Consider the following 20797-nt stretch of genomic DNA (forward strand, 5'->3'; position numbering starts at 1 on the left):
GTTTTAAAAATTATTAAAAACCTGCATTTACATTTTTGTTCAAAATTACCATTTCTAAATACCCTATCCTCGTATTAAATTCGCATCCCTTTAAAACAATAGCCGTCCGACCAAATCTCCACGCCAATTGTTTTTCTAAGTGGCTGTAAAGAGAATTGTCAAATACACAAACGAAACGGGAGAAAAAACCGGGGAGTGTGCGTACACGGGAGAGTACGGACGAGAGTATAAAGACCAAGAGATGTTTGGGAAATGAAATAATAGACCGACTGCCTCCCGCCAAATCGCGCTGTAGCTCTTCGGGTCAGCGTGTACGAAAATTTCGCGGCGATTTTTTGCAAATTCGAAAATTTTCGGTAAAGTGCTGTGGAAAAAGATGACGACTCTTCCATTTTCATTCCAAATTCAGGAGAAATTCGAGAAATTATCTTTTCGTTACGGGGTAAATACATTTATTTATTTTTTGAATAATATTAAAATTATTCAGCTTGATTGCTGTTTAAGATTATAATACCTATATTATTTTTGTTTTGGCTCAGAATCTGCCCTTTTTTATGAATCTATAACGTGGTTTTTATTATATTTATGCGTTCGCTTAGATAAATTATTATTTGTTTTTTAAGTAATATGAAAATATGCAGTGAAATATCAGGTTTTGCAGTCAAAAAATAAAACAATTATAATATTTTCTAGTAAACTTTATATTTCGCTAATAGTTGTTATTGGCTTCTCCAGGAGTACACTAAAATTTTTATTAAAAACAATTATAAATAATTAAAAAATTGTTCGTTAATCTTAAAGTATACATTTTTAAGGTCTGGTTTCACCAAGAACAAATAAATCAATGAATAGTTATTCGTCGAATAGAATTCATTACACGTTTATATTTTTATTTTGTTTCAATATAATTGTGATAATTTAAAGTTAAACTGACGAATTTACTTTCTTATAGATGTTTACAGCGACATTAACTTGCCAATTTATTCGAAGAGTAAATATTTGTTTGATAAATAATAATTAAAATAAGTCTTATTTGACGTTAGCAAAATGGAGAAATGTCAGTTTATTAGTCGAATAACTTTATTCATAGAATAAACTACTATTTGTCGTTGGTGAAACCGGCCATAAGAGAGGTAACCCTATGTAATTTTTGTCGTTACTATGAACTTTTTAAAATATGGCAATATAATTACTAAGGTTACTAGTGTCAGTTTTATAGTTAATAGCGTTCTTATTTTGATTGAAATGACACATCTCGAGAAACAGCCTATTTTTTAATTTGTTCATAATTCTAATATCTTTAGGTTTTCATAATCTAACTGGTGGTCCGTTTGTATAAAGTGTTCGACAGTAGCGCATGTTTTATTTATATTATTTATACAAACAAGCTACCACAGTTTGATTATGAAAACGTAAAAATATTAAAATCATTAACAAATACATAATTACAAAAATAGACTATTTCTCGAGATGTGCCATCTCCATTTTTGTCAAGTTTTGATTTTTTGTAATAATTCTTTTTTATTAATTGTTTTTAATTAAAATTTTAGTGTCTCCTGAAGAAGCCAATAACCATTAGAGCAATATAGAGTTTAACGAGAAAATAGAATCGTTTTATTTTTTGACCGGGAAATCTGATATTTTATAATATATTAAATCTGCCCTATTTTTATGAACCTATAACGTGTTCACTCACTCTCAATTCTTATTTTAAATCACTTACTTTGATTTCAATAGACTTTTTGATATTTTTCTTATGGTGTCTATTATGTTATGGTTCTTAAATTGTCTTTTCTATTATTAATATATCCTCATACTGTTACCCTACATGCTTTTAATACTTTTGTTAATCCAAATTTTTATTAGATTTTATTTAATCTTATTCGTCGTATTATTTTGTCGCCTTCTGTAGAATCTGTAAGGAATTGTAAATTACCATTATATGTAAGCCGGTCTGTTATATCCTGTTGTTTTTGTGTAGATTATTCATTCTTGTATTTTTTGTTTATTATGTGCCCATTTCTTTGTCTTTTTTAATTCTATGTAGTTTTATAGATCTGCACTTTAGTTTAAATCTTCTCTATTACCGGCTTCTAGTCACACTGGACAATTCATACTTTGTTGTGTCAATCTGCTGACATATTCAGTGATTCCATGTTTTCGGTTTAGGAGATGCCACATCTATCTTTTACTTTGATATTTTTTAAAATTTGCTGGCGTAAAATTACCTTGCTATTTTCACTAGCTACATATACCGCTTCTTCTTATTCTTGTAGTGCCTATCCGTTTCGGATGTTGGCGACCCATCATGGCAATCTGCACTTTGCATACTGCTGCTCTGAAAATATTTGCGTTTATTGTGTTTAACCACGTACGTAGATTTTTTCAGCCAGGAAATCCTTCGCTTTTCTTCTACGTTTCCCTGTAAAATTAGTTGCAGTAATCCATATATTTCGCTGTTGATTACGATCTGACCACGGTATTCGATTTTGGCTATTTTATTCTAGTTAACAGATGTTTCCTTTTTGTATTCTTCCTATACAAATCACAGGAATACATTTTTTTACTTATCGCTTTTAATGTCAATTTCCATTTTAAAGCATAGTGTTTGTGTTGTTATCTTCCATTTTGTTTTTTCTACTATATGTTTCTGAAGCTAGTTACTTTTGAATTAATGTAATTTCTTTTTTGATTTTCTTGATTATATGAAGTATTTATTATGTATGTTAACATGGAAACTAATAACATGGTAGTCTGTGTTATCAGTTTTATATCGTCATGCATTATTCCTAGGGCCGGTTGTTCGAACGCTAATCAACAATGATCACTATCAAATATTTAATTACTGTCACAACTGTCAATGTCAACTTTGGTTGGGTTGCTGTAAACGCATATGATTATAAGTGATGAGATTAGTTAATCAATTAACATAACAATTATTAACATAATTGATTAACTAATTTCATAATTGTTCATCAATAATTATGTTTTCAGCAATCCAATCAAAGTTGGCATTGACAGTTGTGACAGTAACTAAATATTTGATAGTGATCATTGTTGATTAGCGTTCGAACAACCGGCCCTTAGTTATTAAAAATTGTGTAATTCTAATTTAAAATCTTGTTTTATATTTCACTTTTGCGTCATGAAAAAAGTGGGTTATTAAAATTTTTTGTACGATTTAGTTATCTAATATTCTCCGGCCACCAATCTTTCGAAAAAATTTTAAATGAATAAATTTAGGGGAAATAATCAGATATGCCAAGTCATTTCATTATTTTATTTGATTCGGAACCTTTTTCCTTGCGGAATTGTTATATAGCTAAAATTTTTAATTTGAAATAATAACAAGTTTATTTGAAAATATGTTTATTTTGACATTTAGAAAGTTTGACATTTGACAGCTCCACTTCAAAAATCATATATTGTTTTTTGGGAAGTTGAAATAAAAATATCCACGGGGAAAAATTTTTAGTTTGAAATAATCACAAGTTTATTCGAAAATATATGTTTAGTTTGACATTTCGAAAGTTTGGCATTTGACAGCTCCGCTTGAAAAATCATATATTGTTTTTTGGGAAGTTGAAATAAAAAATCCACGGGGAAAATGAAATTCCTGTAGCTGGCTGTATACTATAAACAACACAAATACAAGGCCCTTTGTAAAAAGTGTATTTAAAAGACCCTTCACAGAACGTCTACGGATTAAAAAATTTATCATCAGTGTTTAAAAGAGCCCTAAAATAAGTATAACGTAATTAATTAAAAAAGTGATTTAAAATGTTGACTAAGGTTAAAAAATCCAAGAGGTCATTGTTACAATATTGTGCATGCCTGAGCCACCAAAATGTTTTAGGTAAAAACCCTTTAAATGTTATTATATACTATGTATTTTTAATAATACTTTGTGATGATGAAAATAGTCCTGGATATTACCCAGGGCAATACAGGACCAAATGGGAAGAGTCCTGTGTTGCCCTGGGTAATTTCCAGGAATATTTGCAATATCGCAAAATATTATTAAAAATATGTAGTATATAATAATACTCTTCAACATTTAAAGGGTTTTTACCCAAAACATTTTGGTCTCTCAGGCATGCACAATATTATAAGTATGACCTCTTGCAGTTTTTAACCTTAGACAACATTTTAAATTACTTTTTTCTCAATTAATTAAGTTATACTTATTTTAGGGCTTTTTTAAACACTTGTGATGGATTTTTTAATCTGAAAGCATTCTGTGAAGTAATGTAACCCTTATTTAGAGACTTTTAAATATACCTATTACAAAGGATCTAGTATTTTTGGAAATCAGTACTTTAAATTAAGCGCATTTTATATACTTACTTTAGGACTTTTTTAAACATTGATGATGGATTTTTTAATCTGAAAACATTATGTGATGTAATGTAACCCTTATTTAGGGACTTTTAAATATACCTATTACAAAGGATCTAGTATTTTTGGAAACCAACACTTAAAATTATGCGTATTTTATATTCAAATTGTGGTTATTTCCAATTATATAAATATAGTAGTACACCAGGGAAATAAGGCAAAAATATATCATGTTCGGGACACTTGAGCAGCCAGGTTGCAAATGTATTATATCATATTATATCATACTAGGGCATTATATCATATTTAACTGACTTCGAAATCATGTCATTATTTGTCAAATAATATACCAGTCGGACATTAAGATTAATTTGATACTTTAAACAAATACAATAATAATTCAAAAATTGTTTCCGCGTTGAATGAAGAAACAAATTATTTCCAATACCCTCTCTCCCCTATAGGCCCAAATCGTACTCTGGCCTCCCTCAGCATCAGCCTCCAAATATCTCCGTCCTGGCTGCTCTTCTCCAGTGATCAACCGTCAATATCTCTTTAGCATTGGTTCTCACTTCGTCTATCCACCTCTCCTTGGTCTTCCTACTGACCGATTACACATCATAGTTCCGCTAAAAGCGTTCTACTAGGTGTTCATTACCCCTTCTTATAAGGTGACCTGTCCAGCGCAATCTTTGTACTTTTGCATGATTTGTTATAGACGGTTTTTTGTAAGATTGGTATAATTTTTGTATAATTTTGCATAATTTGCAATACTATGTACTTAGGTACTCATTAATTTAGTCCTCAAAATACGTTGTAAAAACTAAAAAGGACACCTATTTAAATATTGTTAAGTATTAAAATTTATATTATAAGGGAATAATTTTATTTATACAGGGTGTCCCGAAAAGATTGGTCATAAATTATACCACAGATTCTGGGGTCAAAAATAGGTTGATTAAACCTCACTTACCTATATACAATAGTGCACACAAAAAAAGTTACAGCCCTTCGAATTAACAAAATAAAAATCGATTTTTTTTCATATGTCGAAAACTCATAAAGATTTTTTATTGAAAATGGACATGTGGCATTTTTGTGGCAGCTTCATCTTAAAAAAAAATGAAAGTGAAATTTTTGCACCCCATAAAAATTTTATGGAGGTTTTGTTCCCTTAAACCACCCCAAACTTTTGTGTACGTTCCAATTAAGTTATTATTGTGGCACCTTTAGTTAAACACAATGTTTTTAAATCTTTTTTACCTCTTAGTACTTTTTCCATAAGCCAGCGTTTATCGAGATATTTTGAGTACTTGTCGAATCCACCACATATTTGTATATGGTTAAGTACGATTATAGAGACCTGTTAAACTAAAAATTTATTTATAATTTACATTTTTAGGCATATTTTGAAAAAGGAGCCACATCTCGATAAAAGGTGACCTATCAAAAAAAAGACTAAGAGGCAAAAAAGTTTTAAAAACACTGTGTTTAACTAATGGTACCACAATAATAGTTTCATTGGAACGTACACAAACATTTGGGGGGTTTAAAGGAACAAAACCCCCATAAAATTTTATTGTAAATATATTAAAAAAGAAGCCGCATCTCGATAAAAACTCGCTTATAGAAAAAATAATAAGAGGCAAAAAAGTTTTAAAAACGTTGTGTTTAACTAATGGTACCAAAATAATGAATTAATTGGAACGTACACAAAAGTTTGGGGGGGGGGGGGTTTAAGGGAACAAAACCCCATAAAATTTTTATGGGGTGGACAAATTTCACTATAATTTTGTTTTACGATGTTCCTGCCATAACAATGATACATGTCTATTTTCAATAAAAAATCTCTAGTAGTTTTCGATATATTGAAAAAAATCGATTTTAATTTTGTAACTTCAAAGGACTGTAACTTTTTTTATGAGCACATTTGTACTAAGGTAAGTTAGGTTTAATCGAACTGTTTTTGACCCCAGAATGTGTGGTATAATTTATGACCAATCTTTTCGGGACACCCTGTATAACTATGTTAAAAGTGTTCTTAATATAATTATAAAAATATTAAAATAAAAAAGAAACCAAAATAGATTTAACCACAAATACGTTAATTTTGACGTTTCGATTTCCACTTTGGAAATCGTGGATATTCGGAATTCGGCGATTTTCGAAGTGGAAATCGAAACGTCAAAATAACAGGCTTATCTCAATCCTACACTCTGTCTTTTCAAAATATAATGTGTATACATATGGATTTAATTCAACATAACCAGAAACACACAATGTTTGTTTAACTGCAACACTCCTAGATACAGAATTCCCTTTCCTACATAAAAAACTCTAATAATAAATGAATATACAAGAACTTTTCAATTATTCTATTTTTATTGCCTCAATTTCATTTTTCAATTATGCACGCCTACGGTGTCTTTATTAAATTATATCTTGTTGTATAATATACATAAAATGAACATGCTATACTTGAAAATGTGATAGTTTTTATGTTTATTAGATTATCCATGATATTTTAACAAATTTGTAGTTTTACTATTAACGGGTCAACTTTATAAATAGTTATATTTGTCGTCAAGTGTCCTTCTATACCATTACTCATGCTTCATATAGAGACAGTATCTTCATGTAGCGCAAAAACGAGTTCGCGCATAATGACGTAACTGGATACCTGAATTTGAATTTGAATTCTTGTTAAAGTTAAATGGGATTTGTATGCATTCTGTGATAAAATTATTCTATCTATCTATAAGCGTAGTTCCTACAGTCTCTTCCGTTTCTCGCATTTCGACCGCCATCTTTTTCTGTCCATCCATTCGTCTTTATTCATGGCTCTATCTCTCATGATGTGCCGTACATTTTCTTCCCAGGCAACTTCTCCTGCTTCTTTGTTGTGGTATGTAATTTAAAGCTTTCTTTGGCTGTCTATTTTCATTAATTCATTTCACGTGACCATACCACACTAGTTGTCTCGTTTTAATTTTATCTACACTGGAATATACAGTATTTGTCCTTCTTCTAAAATCTTCATTCCTGATTTGATCTTTTTTGGATACACCACACGCTCCCCTTAGATAATCCATTTCTACTACTTCTATTCTTTTTCGATATTTCTTCGTGATCTGTCAAACTTCTGCCCCATAATTCATAATAGGCTCTACCAAGGTTCGACAGATTGTCAATCTCGTTTCATAGCAGAGAGTTTAGAATGTTTACCGCTTTTTTGTTCTGCTGTGTTCTGTTTTCGATGTTTCTTTTAGTAGTGCCTTTTTTAGATATTGTAGATTAGAGATATTTATATTCTTTACATGTTTTTGTAGTTCTAATTTCTAAATCTGGATCTTCTTCTTCATCCCCTATTTTAAGATACTCTGTCTTTGGCATATTCATATTGAGGCTCCATTTTTCATATTCTTTCTTTAGTTTTCTAAACATGTAGTCCATGTCTTCCTCATCATTCGCTACGACTACCTGATCATCTGCGATCACCTGACTAAAACAAAGTTGTTAGACATTTACCACCGCCTATGTCTATTCCCATTCCGGATAATTGTTTCCTCCACTGCTCTAGCGATGATTGAATATACATTTTAAATAAAGTCGGAGACAGACAACATCCTTGTTTAAGCCCCTTTGTTATTGAAATGATTCGAATATAAAGTTTCCTTCTTTAACGACACTTCTTGCATTTTTGTATATATTTGTGATAGCATCCACATACTTTCTACTAAGACCTACTTTCGTCAATGTTTGAAACAGTTTTTTTAACGGTACCGTATCGTATGCCTTTCCTAAATCTACAAATAATAGGTGAGTAGATAGATTCCTTGCCTTCCGTTTTTCTATTACATACTTGCTGTAGAACGAATATAGTATCAGTGCACTATCTTTCTGCACGAAATCCACTTTGTTCTTTCATGTTTTCGTATTCTGATTCTATTCTTTCTTTTATTATTCGACCGTATAACCTCCCTATTGAGCGGGTAACAGTTATTCCTCTGTAATTACAGCATATGCGTTTATCCCCTGATATTTCTTGTATATGGAGCTGATGTATTCAACATTCCAATCATCAGGGATATTTTGTCCTTTTAAGCATTTATTAAATACTTGAACCAACATCTCATGTAATATATTTGATCCGTACTTTATGGTAGGGGAGCAAAGTATGCTAAATGTTCAGTCACTCGAGCGTTATGGGGACCTATTGGGTTGTGACGAGTAGGTCTTAAAACCAAAAAAAGTTAAGTAAAGTTTTCCATTTTAGTGGGCGCTTGCAATTTTTTAATTTAATTTTCCATTTCCAACAATCGTTTTTTCCGATTATAACGCCATCTATCCATAATTCGAAAAAATGTTTTGAATAAAAGTTACTTATTTTTACGTAAGGAATCCAAATCTGCAATAAAAAATGGGGCTCCTATTTAAGATTTTAAAGTAACCCCCCACCCCACCTCCGTGGGGGGTCGTGTTTAGTGCCATTCGATAGATTTTTCAAAAATATTGAATAAGTGTATTTTACAGTTTTTCGATCTGGTGTTCATTTCGCGAAATATCGCCGGATTCGTATTTAAAATATTAAATTTACCCCCCACCCCTCTCCGTAGGAAGTCGTGTATGGCATCATTCGATAGATTTTTAAAAAATATTGAGCATGTATTTTTTAGTTTTTCGATCTGTCATTCATTTCGCGAAATATTCGCTTTTTTCTTGTGAAACTTTGGGACTCACCCATTTACTTACGCCCGGATCAAATCGTCAGATTTTTGAAATATACACTCTTTTGCATGTACTTAACTTACCTTATCTTAATCTGACAATTTCGAGTTTTTTTAAGAATAGATTTCTTTTTTCGGGCCCCCCTTAACGAATTCCCCTGTGTTAAGAGCCAATATATGGTATAGGTACATCTGCAGGGTACCAGGTTTCTCCCATATGATAATCTGACGCGCTCGAGTAACTGCAAAAATCCCCGCTTGGGCTCCCCTACCATTACCAACTCAATCACTATTCGAAAAAAATTTAGTCTCGAGATTCCTGTCAAAATAACTGTCAAAAATTACGAACAATTACGAGTCATTACGAACCATTACGAACTTGTAGGTCTCCACCTACGTCACAACTTCAGGATGTGCAATATATTATAGTATTTTTACTACAAAAGCGATATTACGTAGGTCAAAATTTTTGACGCAAGAGAACTGTCAAAACATTAGAATGTGACTTTTCTAATTGCCATGTTTATAATAAACATGGCAATAATGAAAAGTCACATTCTAATGTTTTGACAGTTCTCTTACGTCAAAAATTTTGACCTACGTAATATCGCTTTTGTAGTAAAAATACTATATATTGTTACTTATAGATGATTTATAGTATCTTGATATACCTATTAGTCTCGCGCTAAGTCCATACCATACCAATGATATTTCTTTTGTCTCAAAGTTTTTCTTGTCGTGGAAAGAAGTTGCAACGAGATCTATCTTTTATTTATCACAACATATCGAAAATGTTCTCTCCTTAATAGTCTATAACCGCTGGGAGGGTTGATATGAAGGGGATATATCATGTTGGCAGTGCTCACGTTACCATTTTTATTATACAAAATACAATGGTTCACAAAAGTTCCTAACCTTTGCTTGGTGAATATCACTAAAAACTATATTTCATAGAAATTTAAGACAGAATTATGGTGGTTTAACTTTAATAGCAGATCCTTAAGGAGAAACAGCAGCAGAGGAAGCAACATTTTAACTTTATAAGAATTAAAAAGGTTTGATATTGGGCAAATCTTGGCTTTTCAACCTTTGTTTACAAAGTGATAACAGTATGACAGTCATGATATCACACTTCGGCTCTTGGCCTTAAAATTTATGTATTTATATTTATTGTAATTTATATTTATGTATTATATCAGACATTTTCTACCATATAGAGTATTTATAGCAAATTCCTAATGTATTGATACATTAGCACAAAATGAATAGTAAACTTTTAAATAATCTCTTGTTTTAAGAGAGTGAAGAGAGTTTTTAAAATTCTTTTTCATGTTAACATTGCTAAAATTAAATTTGACATAAAATGATTTTATAGCACTTGTTCGTTTAACTATAAAATATTTATCTTCAACTCAAATATCTGTAAGGCAAAAGTGACGATTCTTACTAACTACCGCCTATTTTGTGTTCTTATAATATAAGTCTCAGTTCAAACATATTCTCAGTTCAAATTCGTCGCTCCTGACGAGCACCATATTTTCCTCGTTAATAATGTTTGTATATTTTGTTTATTTCAACTCATTTATCCTCCTATTTCTGAGTGTAGCTTTCAGCTGTAACATCCTGAATTTCCAAAAAAAAGCCCCGAAAAAAAGATAGGATAATAAATATATATGTTATCTATTATAATTAAATTATGAATATGATGTATTTCAATAGTTTAATTTTTGGCGGATGTTCCAGGATAAAATGCCATTGACAACAATAAATAGTACACCTGGATATCCTGGCGACCGAAAGGTGACGTCTATATTATATTAAATTACCGTCACTGTATTTTAAACAATTTTTTCTACAACCGTGTTAAAAATGCAATTTTTAGCACTCCATACGAGCGTTAAAAATGCTACTTTAAAGCACTAGTGCTTTAATAGTTATTTATGAAACAATTCGTGAATTATGCTTTTTGCGAACGCACGCGATTTTTAGAGCACGAGCGACAACGGAGCGAGTGCTATAAATCGCGTAAGTTCGCAAAAAGTACTTCACGCACAGTTTCATACAATATTGTATCTACGATAAACAAATAAAAAAAGCTGTAGCTCTTCATCACTGGAATTCATTTCTATTCTACAATTTTTAGAACTTTGACATTTGAAAATTCTAACTACTTTCAAACCACAAAACTGTCAAAACTTTTGTTGTAATTCATTGCTCATATTGTCATCACAATGACAACGCGAAAGTTAAGGATTGTCACCATGACAACGCGAAGGTTAAAACTGTGCGAAAAAGTAAATCCCATTTAAAATACATTGTTAATTCACGCACACTTTAAATCCTTCACGCACTGCTATCTATAATGACAGTTTTCACAAACTAAAAACTTATACATAATATGACATAGAGTAGATAAAATTTTTAAGGCACTGCAGTTCGTATTGACCGTATAGGCAATTTTGATGAAATGTCAAAAAAATATAAAAATGGAATGTCAGTCAAGTTCAAGTAATAGTTTTTGTAGATATTGTCCTGTACTGTAGACATTTTTAAGGCACTCATGTGAATTGCAGAACTCGCTATCGCTCATTCTGCAAACTTTCACATGCGTGCCTTAAACGTGTACTTTTAACACTTATATCATAAATAACTATTATACACATTTTTTCACTGTCAATAACATTTTATTACATGCGGAAAATGCATTTAATTAACTGAACTTGATATGATTTCCACCTACTGTATTTCGACATATCATCATTATCAATTAGCCCTGATTTTTCCACTGTTAAACATAGGCCTCCTACAGATATTTGCATCTATTTCTCTTCTATGTCTCTGCTATTCAATTGGTCATAGTTCTTTTGTGGTCGTCGGTACGTTGTGTTTGGAGTCTTCACCGGCTTCGCCTGTGGTCTCCACTCGAGCAATTTTTTGCCTGCCTGTCATCTTTCATTCTTCCAACATGTCTCACCAATCTCCATTTTTGTCTTGTAATACGTTCAATAATGTCTACGCCTCCGGTTATTCTATCAACTTTTTCGTCTCTTAATCTGTTCCTCAAGCAGATTCCAAGCATTGATATCTCCATTTTTCTCCGTTTAGCGATTTTCTTGGTTTGTTATCTACTCGATTCATCCATCTCGACCTTGGTCTATTGTGTCATTTAGTTCACTCGGGTTTCGTCAACAGAGTAACGTCTTCTTCTTCTTCTTCAGGTGCCATCTCCGCTACGGAGGTTGGCAATCATCATAGCTATTTTAATTTTAATTTTTTTTTTTGATTTTTGTAACGTCTAACTAGCTTTTATTTGTTCTGGACAGAAGTCCTTCCCACTATAAGCAGAGCAATTTTTATTGCAGTAGCTACACTTTGGCTTCGGCCATTTCATTGTACTTATTGTACCTATAGCTCGAAATCATATGGATAAGAGCAAGGCCCACTATCATGTATTGGGCCTAATATTTTCTCCTCTAATATTAATATTAGTGTGCTTTGATCTATATTAGAAAGCATCTGGCTCACAACCCCACATTGGAACTGGGAGTATTAAGGTTCTGAATAGCATTATCTTTTTTTTGTAATATAATGGTTTTCAAGATGTTTGATGCCCAGGATATCGTATGTTTGCGCGTTAATAAACGAACCAATAAATGTATGGAAATTGGAAATTTATTTAATTCAAAATCTTAATGATTTTATATAAAATACTGTTATTCTTCTTATTATTTAACTTGTTATCTTTTGTTTAATTTACACAACAAATGATTATTATTTAAATGCATTCACACGCACACACATGTATTCAAATGCATTAACAACTTGTTACAGAACTTACTAACGAACCAAAAGGTTACCTATCATGTTAAAAAAATAGCTAACTTAATAACGATTGTCCATACCGTTAACTTTTACATAAAATTAATCTGTTTTGATAAACCGTATATCATCATCATCAGGGCTTTTCATTCCAGGTGGAATGTTTGCCGCTCTTACTTAGAGCTCTCAGATTCGCTTATTGCGGTGAATCACTCCGCATTCCACTTGTATGTTGTCAAAGTTTGTTGTATGACTTGGCTTTCGTTACTATTTTCTTCCACTCATTTCGATATGTGCATAGTTCCCTCCAGTTTCTCACTTCCAGAATTTTGATATCTCTCATGACCTGGTCCTCCCATCTCTCTCTGGGTCTTCCTCTTGGTCTTTCAGTTGCCGGTTTCGATTTGGTGATCTTCTTAATCAGTCGGTCGTTTTTCCTTCTTTCTATGTGTCCCAGCCATCTCAGCCTCTGTGATTTAATAAATCTAACTATATCTTCTCCCTTCATTATGTCTCTTAGTTCATGGTTCATTCTACTTCTCATTTCTCCGTTGTCCATTCTTATCGGGCCCATAATGCGTCTGAGGATTTTCCTTTCGAATATTCTCAATTTTTCTTCATCTTTTTCCGTGAGGCACATTGTCTCAGCTGCGTACGTAACTACTGGTCTGATTGCAACGCTGTATATTTTCAGTTTTGTATTTCTGAATAAGTTCTTGTCCTTCATAAGCCTATGATATCTCCAGTATGTTTTGTTGCCTGTTAGTATTCGTTCCGTTACTTCTTCACTTCTCTTGTTTTGGCCATTCACTATTACTCCCAAATATTTAAATTGTTGGACTCTTTCAAAAGTGTAGTTTTCTATTTTGATTTCTCTCATCCTGTTATCTTCTCTTCTAGAGCAGAGTAGATATTTTGTTTTTCCTTCGTTAATTTCTAGACCTCTTTTCCGTGCTTCTTTTGCCAGGATTGTTACTGCTTCTTTTAATCTTTCCTTGTCTCTTCCCATAAGAACTAAATCATCTACATATGCAACTATTTGTGTTGAGGAGTGGGCTATAGTTCCTTTAATTTTGCTGGCCTTGACTGTTCCTTCTAGTGCTATGTTGAATAATGTGGTTGACAGGGAGTCGCCTTGTCGCACTCCTGTTTCTATTGCAATTGATTTTGTGCTACCTTCTTCTGTTGTTACTTTGGCTCGAGCTCCATCCATGGTCATTTTTGTTAATCTGATTAATTTTGCTGGTATATCTTGATTTTTCATTTCAATAAATAATTTATTTCTTCCAATACAGTCAAAGGCTTGTCTGAAGTCTACGAAGAGGATGTGGAGTTCTATGTTGTGTTCGTGGCATTTTTCGATTGTTTGTGTAACTATGTGGATCGTATCTGTAGTGGATCTGCCTTCTCTGAATCCTTGCTGGTAGTCCCCAATTTTTTTCTCTGTGAATTGATTAAGTTTTTGTTTGATGAGGGCTGTTAGAATTTTATATGTTGTACTCAGTAGAGATATTGCTCTATAATTGTTACAGTTTGTTACTTCTCCTTTCTTAAATATTGGTTTAATTCTGCCTTCTTTCCAATCCTCGGGCATTTCTTCTGCTTCCCATATTCTAACTATTAGGTTATAGATGCTTGTTAATAACTTTTCCCCTCCGTTTTTAATTAGCTCATTGGGAATTTCATCTGGGCTTGGTGTTCTTTTCTGTTTCATTTTTTGAATGACGGCTAAATATTCATCATGTGTTGGCATCCCTATTTCATTATCTCTAATGTCTTCCATTGCGCCTACCTCCTCTTCCGGGCTTTCTTTGCATCTATATAGTTCTGTGAAGTGTGTTTCCCATGATCTATTGTCAATTTTAACTACTGGTCTGCCTTTTCTTTGTTGAGCTTTTAGGTATCCAAATAGGATAAACCGTATATACTTATGATTAATTCATTTTGCATTTGTATACGTATTTTTATTGCATTAGATATACTTGTATTTATTATCATCTTATTATCACCAGTTATCATATAACTGTTAAAAACATACGTACATATGTTGTCGATTAAATATTTAAAATCTCAAGATTTCCCTTACTAATTTTTATGTCCACAATTAAAATGCATATTTTGATTTGGCAAGTGAATGTATAATGCGCTAAAATTGAAATTAATGGTTGCTGGAGTTTAAAAACAGAATAAACAAACTCATGTAAATTGGTTTCTTATGTAAACTCCAATATCGATTTTCGAAAATTTTGTAATTAAAGTAGGATTTGAAATGTTTTTGGCCGGGCAAAGCCCCTTCTACAAAATTATATTTATTAAATGTAAAATTTTATATCCTAAAAAAAGCAGAAAATAAATACATATTTTTTATATAGCTTAAGAGCGTCGGCGTAAAGTTAAGGGGCAATATTTTTTAAAAACATTCATTTTTTCGAATCATGACAAAACTAATGTTTTTGAAAAATTTAAATGCAGAATGAAAGATTACGTTATTAACGAGGGCCAAAAGTCCATTAGAATAAACAAAAAGATACTTTCGAATGAGATATTTAAAATTAAAAGTCACACTCATTTTTTTCTCTTTTTTTTCCACCCCTGTAACTTATTAAAATAAATATTATGAAAGTTTTCAGGGACTGTCGGCCCTCGGTAACAAGGTAATCTTTCATTCTGCGTTTAAATTTTTCAAAAATACTTATTAGTTTTCTCAGGATTCGAAAACGATGAATGCATTTAAAAAGCATTGGCTCGAAATTTTGCGCCTATGCTCTTAATGCCCCGACAAGTAATGGCCATTGGCATGGTACAGTTGATTTCACAATTATATACCTAGTGTAATGTGTGTAGCGTATGTGTTGAGTAAATGTATTGTTACTTAGTAAAGTCGACTCCATTGTCTTTACAAAAAGATGCTTATTGTATTCCAATGTCTGCGGTCCCTATGGTGAGTAATGATCCCACAAGGTAAATACTTAATTAAATATAAAGTTTGCTCCAACGAAAATTTGACACCCCCAAAAACTCAGAAACCAAGAGCCTCTCCAAAATTAAAAAAAAAACATGTCAATTTATAATGGGAGGGGGATAAATTTTCATGCAAAATTCATGCCCTCAAATGTAACCCCCTACTGCCCCGCATCAACTCCCACTTTTTTTAAATAGCAAGTGTGGTCGAGTGGTACATCATTTAAAAGGTAATTTTTTTCTCTACACGACACACTATTTTTTTTAATTCACGTAATAAGTTTGAAGATAATTTTAGACTTCACAAATAAATGTATTATAAATTAGTTAAATCCAAAATTGTCTTTAAGGTTATTCCACAAATTAAAAAAAGTTAGAGGGTCGTGTAGAGAAAAAAAATACCTTTGAAATGATATGCAACTCGACTACACTTGCTATTTTAAAAAGCTGGGGGGCAGTAAGGGGTTAAATTTGAGGGCATGAATTTTGCATGAAAATTCGTCCCACTTCCAACATATATTGACGAGTTTTTTAACTTGTGAAGCTACTCTTTGTTTCTGAGTTTCTGGAGGGGGGTCAAATTTTCGGGGGAACACACAGTATATTATAATAACGTATTTAGTATTAAAATGAACAATGTAATATGACGCCGCATTATCGTCATTGATATAAGAAAATCAACAATAAGTGTAGTTTGCCAAATGAGTTCAGTTCCCGCAGTTATCACAAAGTAAGGAAAAAAATAAAATATTAAAATGATAATAAAATTTTAATATAAAATTAAGGAATTTGTTAAAAATATTGTTCGTTCAGTTACACACCTAAACAAGTCTTTTATTAAATTAATGGTAATAAAAATAATATTTTCAGCTGCACATTCTATCTACTTACCTATTTGAAAAAATGCCCAAATTTTGCCCAAAAGCTGTCAAGTGGAGATAGGCAAAAAATAAAATAAAAATAGTCTTTATTGATAATAAGTGTTTTTGTGCTTATATTTAATTAATGTCATCTTCATCAGTTGGCGCTACAGCCCTTCGTGAGCCTGGGACTACTTGTAAACATTTTTTCGTCCTTCTCTGCCAAATGCCTGTCTTCTCAGTCTCTTTACTCCAATATCTCTTAACCCGCCAGTGGTCGCTATATGAGATTTTCTCTCACGGTTTCAGAAAATTGCGCACAACTTTTTTTCTGGGAAATTATACGCACTGTAGTTCCTTCTAGTCTCCTAACTATCCTCCCTCGACAATCTAATAGACTCGTCCACTCAGATAGTGACTCAGTTTACTAAGTATCAACATATTGTTGAGTCAGTGCGCTTCATGTGAGAGATTCTCTCATCAAGCAACCACCGGCGTCACCAACTGTGTATAAAAATTAATTTTATTTTTCCCCTTAAAACCTAAAATAATATCCTTTTATGATGTATTAAAAGGCGCCGTGGATGTGGTCGATGATATGAAAATACTATATTCTGTTTCACGGGTTAGTTGTAGATGGTCACTTACCATATATTTTTCAATGTTAAATATTGGCGGCATCAATAGTCACATTTTATACAGAGATAATAATAAAAGACTGGACGGAAGGGCCGCCCGAGAACTTTATCGTACCGATCTATTATCGTTATTGTACTAGATACTGGCATTCTATAAAAATAACAAAGTTACTCGTTATTTTGATATTTTAGAAACACCTTGTATACTTGAAAATATTTTATGGTTCTACGCATCATTAATTCCTGCATTTGAGAAAACGTTCGGGGACACACTATAGATTATTGCATAAATCAATAGAATCTTAGTCATACTTTCATTTCAAATTAGTTCATTTTTCTGAGAAATTAATAGTTTACAATATTTGCATTTTACTGCATGGGTTGTAATGAAATTTTGGGAGTAGCCCAAAGCCCAATCTCCTAATTCAAAATCTATCCTATATACTATATACTATGGCGCTTTTATCATGGGGGCGGTTCCCACCACTTCTCGGGGATAGAACATTTTTATTTTCGAATTGCATGGAGCAAAAGAAAGAATTTTAAGAAAATTTAAAAATGCGCTCTATAATTTGATCTTATTTTTTTCACCCGTCCAACTTTTTGAAAGTAGAAATAACACTATATTAAGAGGTATTGCAAAAGAAAAACAATGCATTTAAATTCTGGTGAATGAGGGGTTAAATGTATGTACTTCTCATTTTTCCTTAAAGTACATTAGTCATATATTTTTTTGCACGATATCTCGCTTAGTTTGAATGTAACCGACATTTAACGGTGCCCGTTTTAAAGGCCTTTTCAAACACTACAAAAGCATGAGCACTTTGAGCATGCACCAAAAAACAAACTCTTTTTACCTACCATATCTCTTTTTGTATTATAAATAGAAAATTTACGAAGGAACGAATCTCTTTTTTATTTATAATCTTAAAAAAATTTTATATAATGTTTTTAGTTTGATGCATAGTTTTTAAGATATTCACAAAAAACCGTCCGAAAACGTGTCATTTTTGAATGAAAATGGCCAATTTTCAACTACGCATAACTCAAAAAGTATTGAGTTCTCAAAAAAAAGAATAGATCAGTTTTTGCTTAAAAATAGGTTCTCAAGCCACTTCCATGCTTATTTTGACCAACAAATTTTCCACCCCCTTGAAGGGGTGGGAATTGCCCCAAGATAAAAGCGCCATAGTATATAGGGTAGATTTTGTTTCTTGAGCTATTCCCTACTTACTGTGAAAATATCAAGTACATCGATGTAGTACGATGGAATTCGGAGCCAAATACCCTCATTGACTGCCCTATAATAATGCTCTGCTATGATCGCGTGAGAGGGGACACACACAAGATTCTAGCAAAATTTCAATTTTCTGTAACTTTTCGAGTTTTTGAGTTACAGCAACGAGTTTTATGTCATTGGAAAGGTAATTTTACATTCTTTCAAAGTATCGAAAAATATATAGAGCGTATCTAAAAAATTAAGATTTTTTTTTCATTTCCGGTTCAACCGGAAGCCATATTGTGAGTAAAATTTATTGTGCTAATAGATAATAAAGTACTATATATGTCTGCCAAATTTCAAATTTTAGTTTGTATTAAAGAGGAAGTTACGGGCACTCGAATATTTTTTTATAAAAAATTCGTAACTCCCCTCCTATGGAGTTAAGGATTAAGGAGTTAAGAAATCTGACTAATGTTATTCAATTTACCGATAGGATATCAAAAATATATAAAAAAATAAACAAATTCCTTGGAGTCATTTTTGAGAAAATCTAGTTCAAACTTATGTCAAATTTTGACCCCTTAAATATAGGCAACCCATAACTTTTTCTGAAAAACGATAATATTCTTGTTATAGCCCCATCTTTAGGCTATATAAATGTTTTTTCAAATTAAATTTATCTTAAACAAGTTTTTAGATTGGTAGAAAAATGTATCGGGTGGGCGGTGGGCCATTCTGGCCGCCATTTTGGATTTGGAAATGTCAAACTCCGTATTTCTCTTTAACTGTCGATGAGCTAACTTTAAGTTAAATTTCATTCGTTTCGGTCAAAATTTGCAAAAATGGGCCCCAAATAACCCCCTATTTCGGCCCCCCTTTGAGAGGTTTTTTTCAAAAGCTTAGTTTCTCGACAAAATTCTCTTAAACTTACTCATACCGAATTTCATCGAAATCGGTCCAGTAGTTTTTGCTGGGCGGTGGCGACATACGTACGTACGTACATACTTCCGACATGTTTTTTTTATTTGCTCTTTAGACTCAGGGGGACTCAAATCGTCGAAAAAAAGTGAAATCTGAAAAAAATTTTTTGCACGATCCTATAACTTTATCTATTATACTCATACTGCGTATGTAGTACGATAAAGTAATAAAACAGAATAACGCCGTGTCTTTTTAAAGTAAATGGCTTTATCGTTGATGAAACCTCATCTTTTTTGTAAAATTTTGTAAAGAAAGGGAAAAGTTGATAATGTGAGAGAAAATCTCACGCGCGACCACTCGCGTAACAACCTACCTAGCGACCAATGCCGGGTTAATAAATCTTTCTCCACATCGTTCAGATAATATATGAGTTAAACTCGCCCACTTCTTCGTCTTCCGGCTGGTCTATTTGGCATAGTTATTTTAGCAGGATCTCTTTCATCCACCCGCATAGTATAGCCTACCCATTGTAATAGCTATTTGTATAACAAGGGAGGAAAGTGCTACTTTTCCTCCCGAGAATGAAGTTTACTGCCCGACGCGTAGCGGAGGGCAGTAATCATTCAAGGGAGGAAAAGGCACTTTACTCCCATGTTATACATATGGTTTTTCCACCTTCCTCAAATAACAAGTCATTTTTTCATTTTAACTTAATTTATTTATGTAACTAACCAACAAAATTTATTAGAACTAAAACTAACAAGTACGTACAATATAACTGTCAACTGTCAAATTAATAATGTAAACATTGTTAAATCAAAATAACAATTTACTGTTTTTTACCATTCTGCAAAATACAGAGTGTTTTATAAATAAACGTTAAAACGTACAGAAACTTACGTAATAGAAAATAGATATTATACAGGGCGTCAATAAGTTATATTTCATGAATGAAATACCATGACGTCACTTTTACTTTTCCTCCCTAGGGAGGAAAAATATTTTCCTCCCTAGGGAGGAAAAGTACAACTTCGCTCCCTACAATCAGGTCCGGAAAAGTATACTTTCGGTAGAGGTAGGTGGAAAACAGTTTATTTCGACGGTTTTCACGATATCTGTAACAACAAAAAGTGTATACCGTTTGAAAATATCTTCTTCAGTTCATTAACTTCGCCATACACAATATGGTATTCAATACTTTTCTTTCAAAGACTCATAGTAAGTCCTCATCTCGCGTCGTCATTGCCCATGTTTCCGATCCGTAAATAAGCACTGGGTATTTTATTGGTTTATAAAGTTTGAACGTCTTTT

General features: G+C 32.3%; 1 protein-coding gene across 2 annotated transcripts in view; it reads left to right on the plus strand.

The window, feature by feature from the left end:
- Nucleotides 1–272: 272 nt before the first annotated feature.
- The window catches only part of LOC114335025 (arylalkylamine N-acetyltransferase 1-like), a 210995-nt gene continuing 190470 nt past the window's right edge, over nucleotides 273–20797 (plus strand). For both annotated transcript variants that reach the window (XM_028285179.2, XM_028285180.2), the window contains exon 1: nucleotides 273–442. In XM_028285179.2, coding sequence (XP_028140980.1) covers nucleotides 377–442 — 66 coding nt within the window. In that variant the 5' untranslated portion in view covers nucleotides 273–376. The remainder of the gene's footprint in view (nucleotides 443–20797) is intronic.

Source organism: Diabrotica virgifera, chromosome 1 (genome assembly GCF_917563875.1).
Source record: "Diabrotica virgifera virgifera chromosome 1, PGI_DIABVI_V3a".
NCBI classification, from domain to species: Eukaryota; Metazoa; Arthropoda; class Insecta; order Coleoptera; family Chrysomelidae; genus Diabrotica; species Diabrotica virgifera.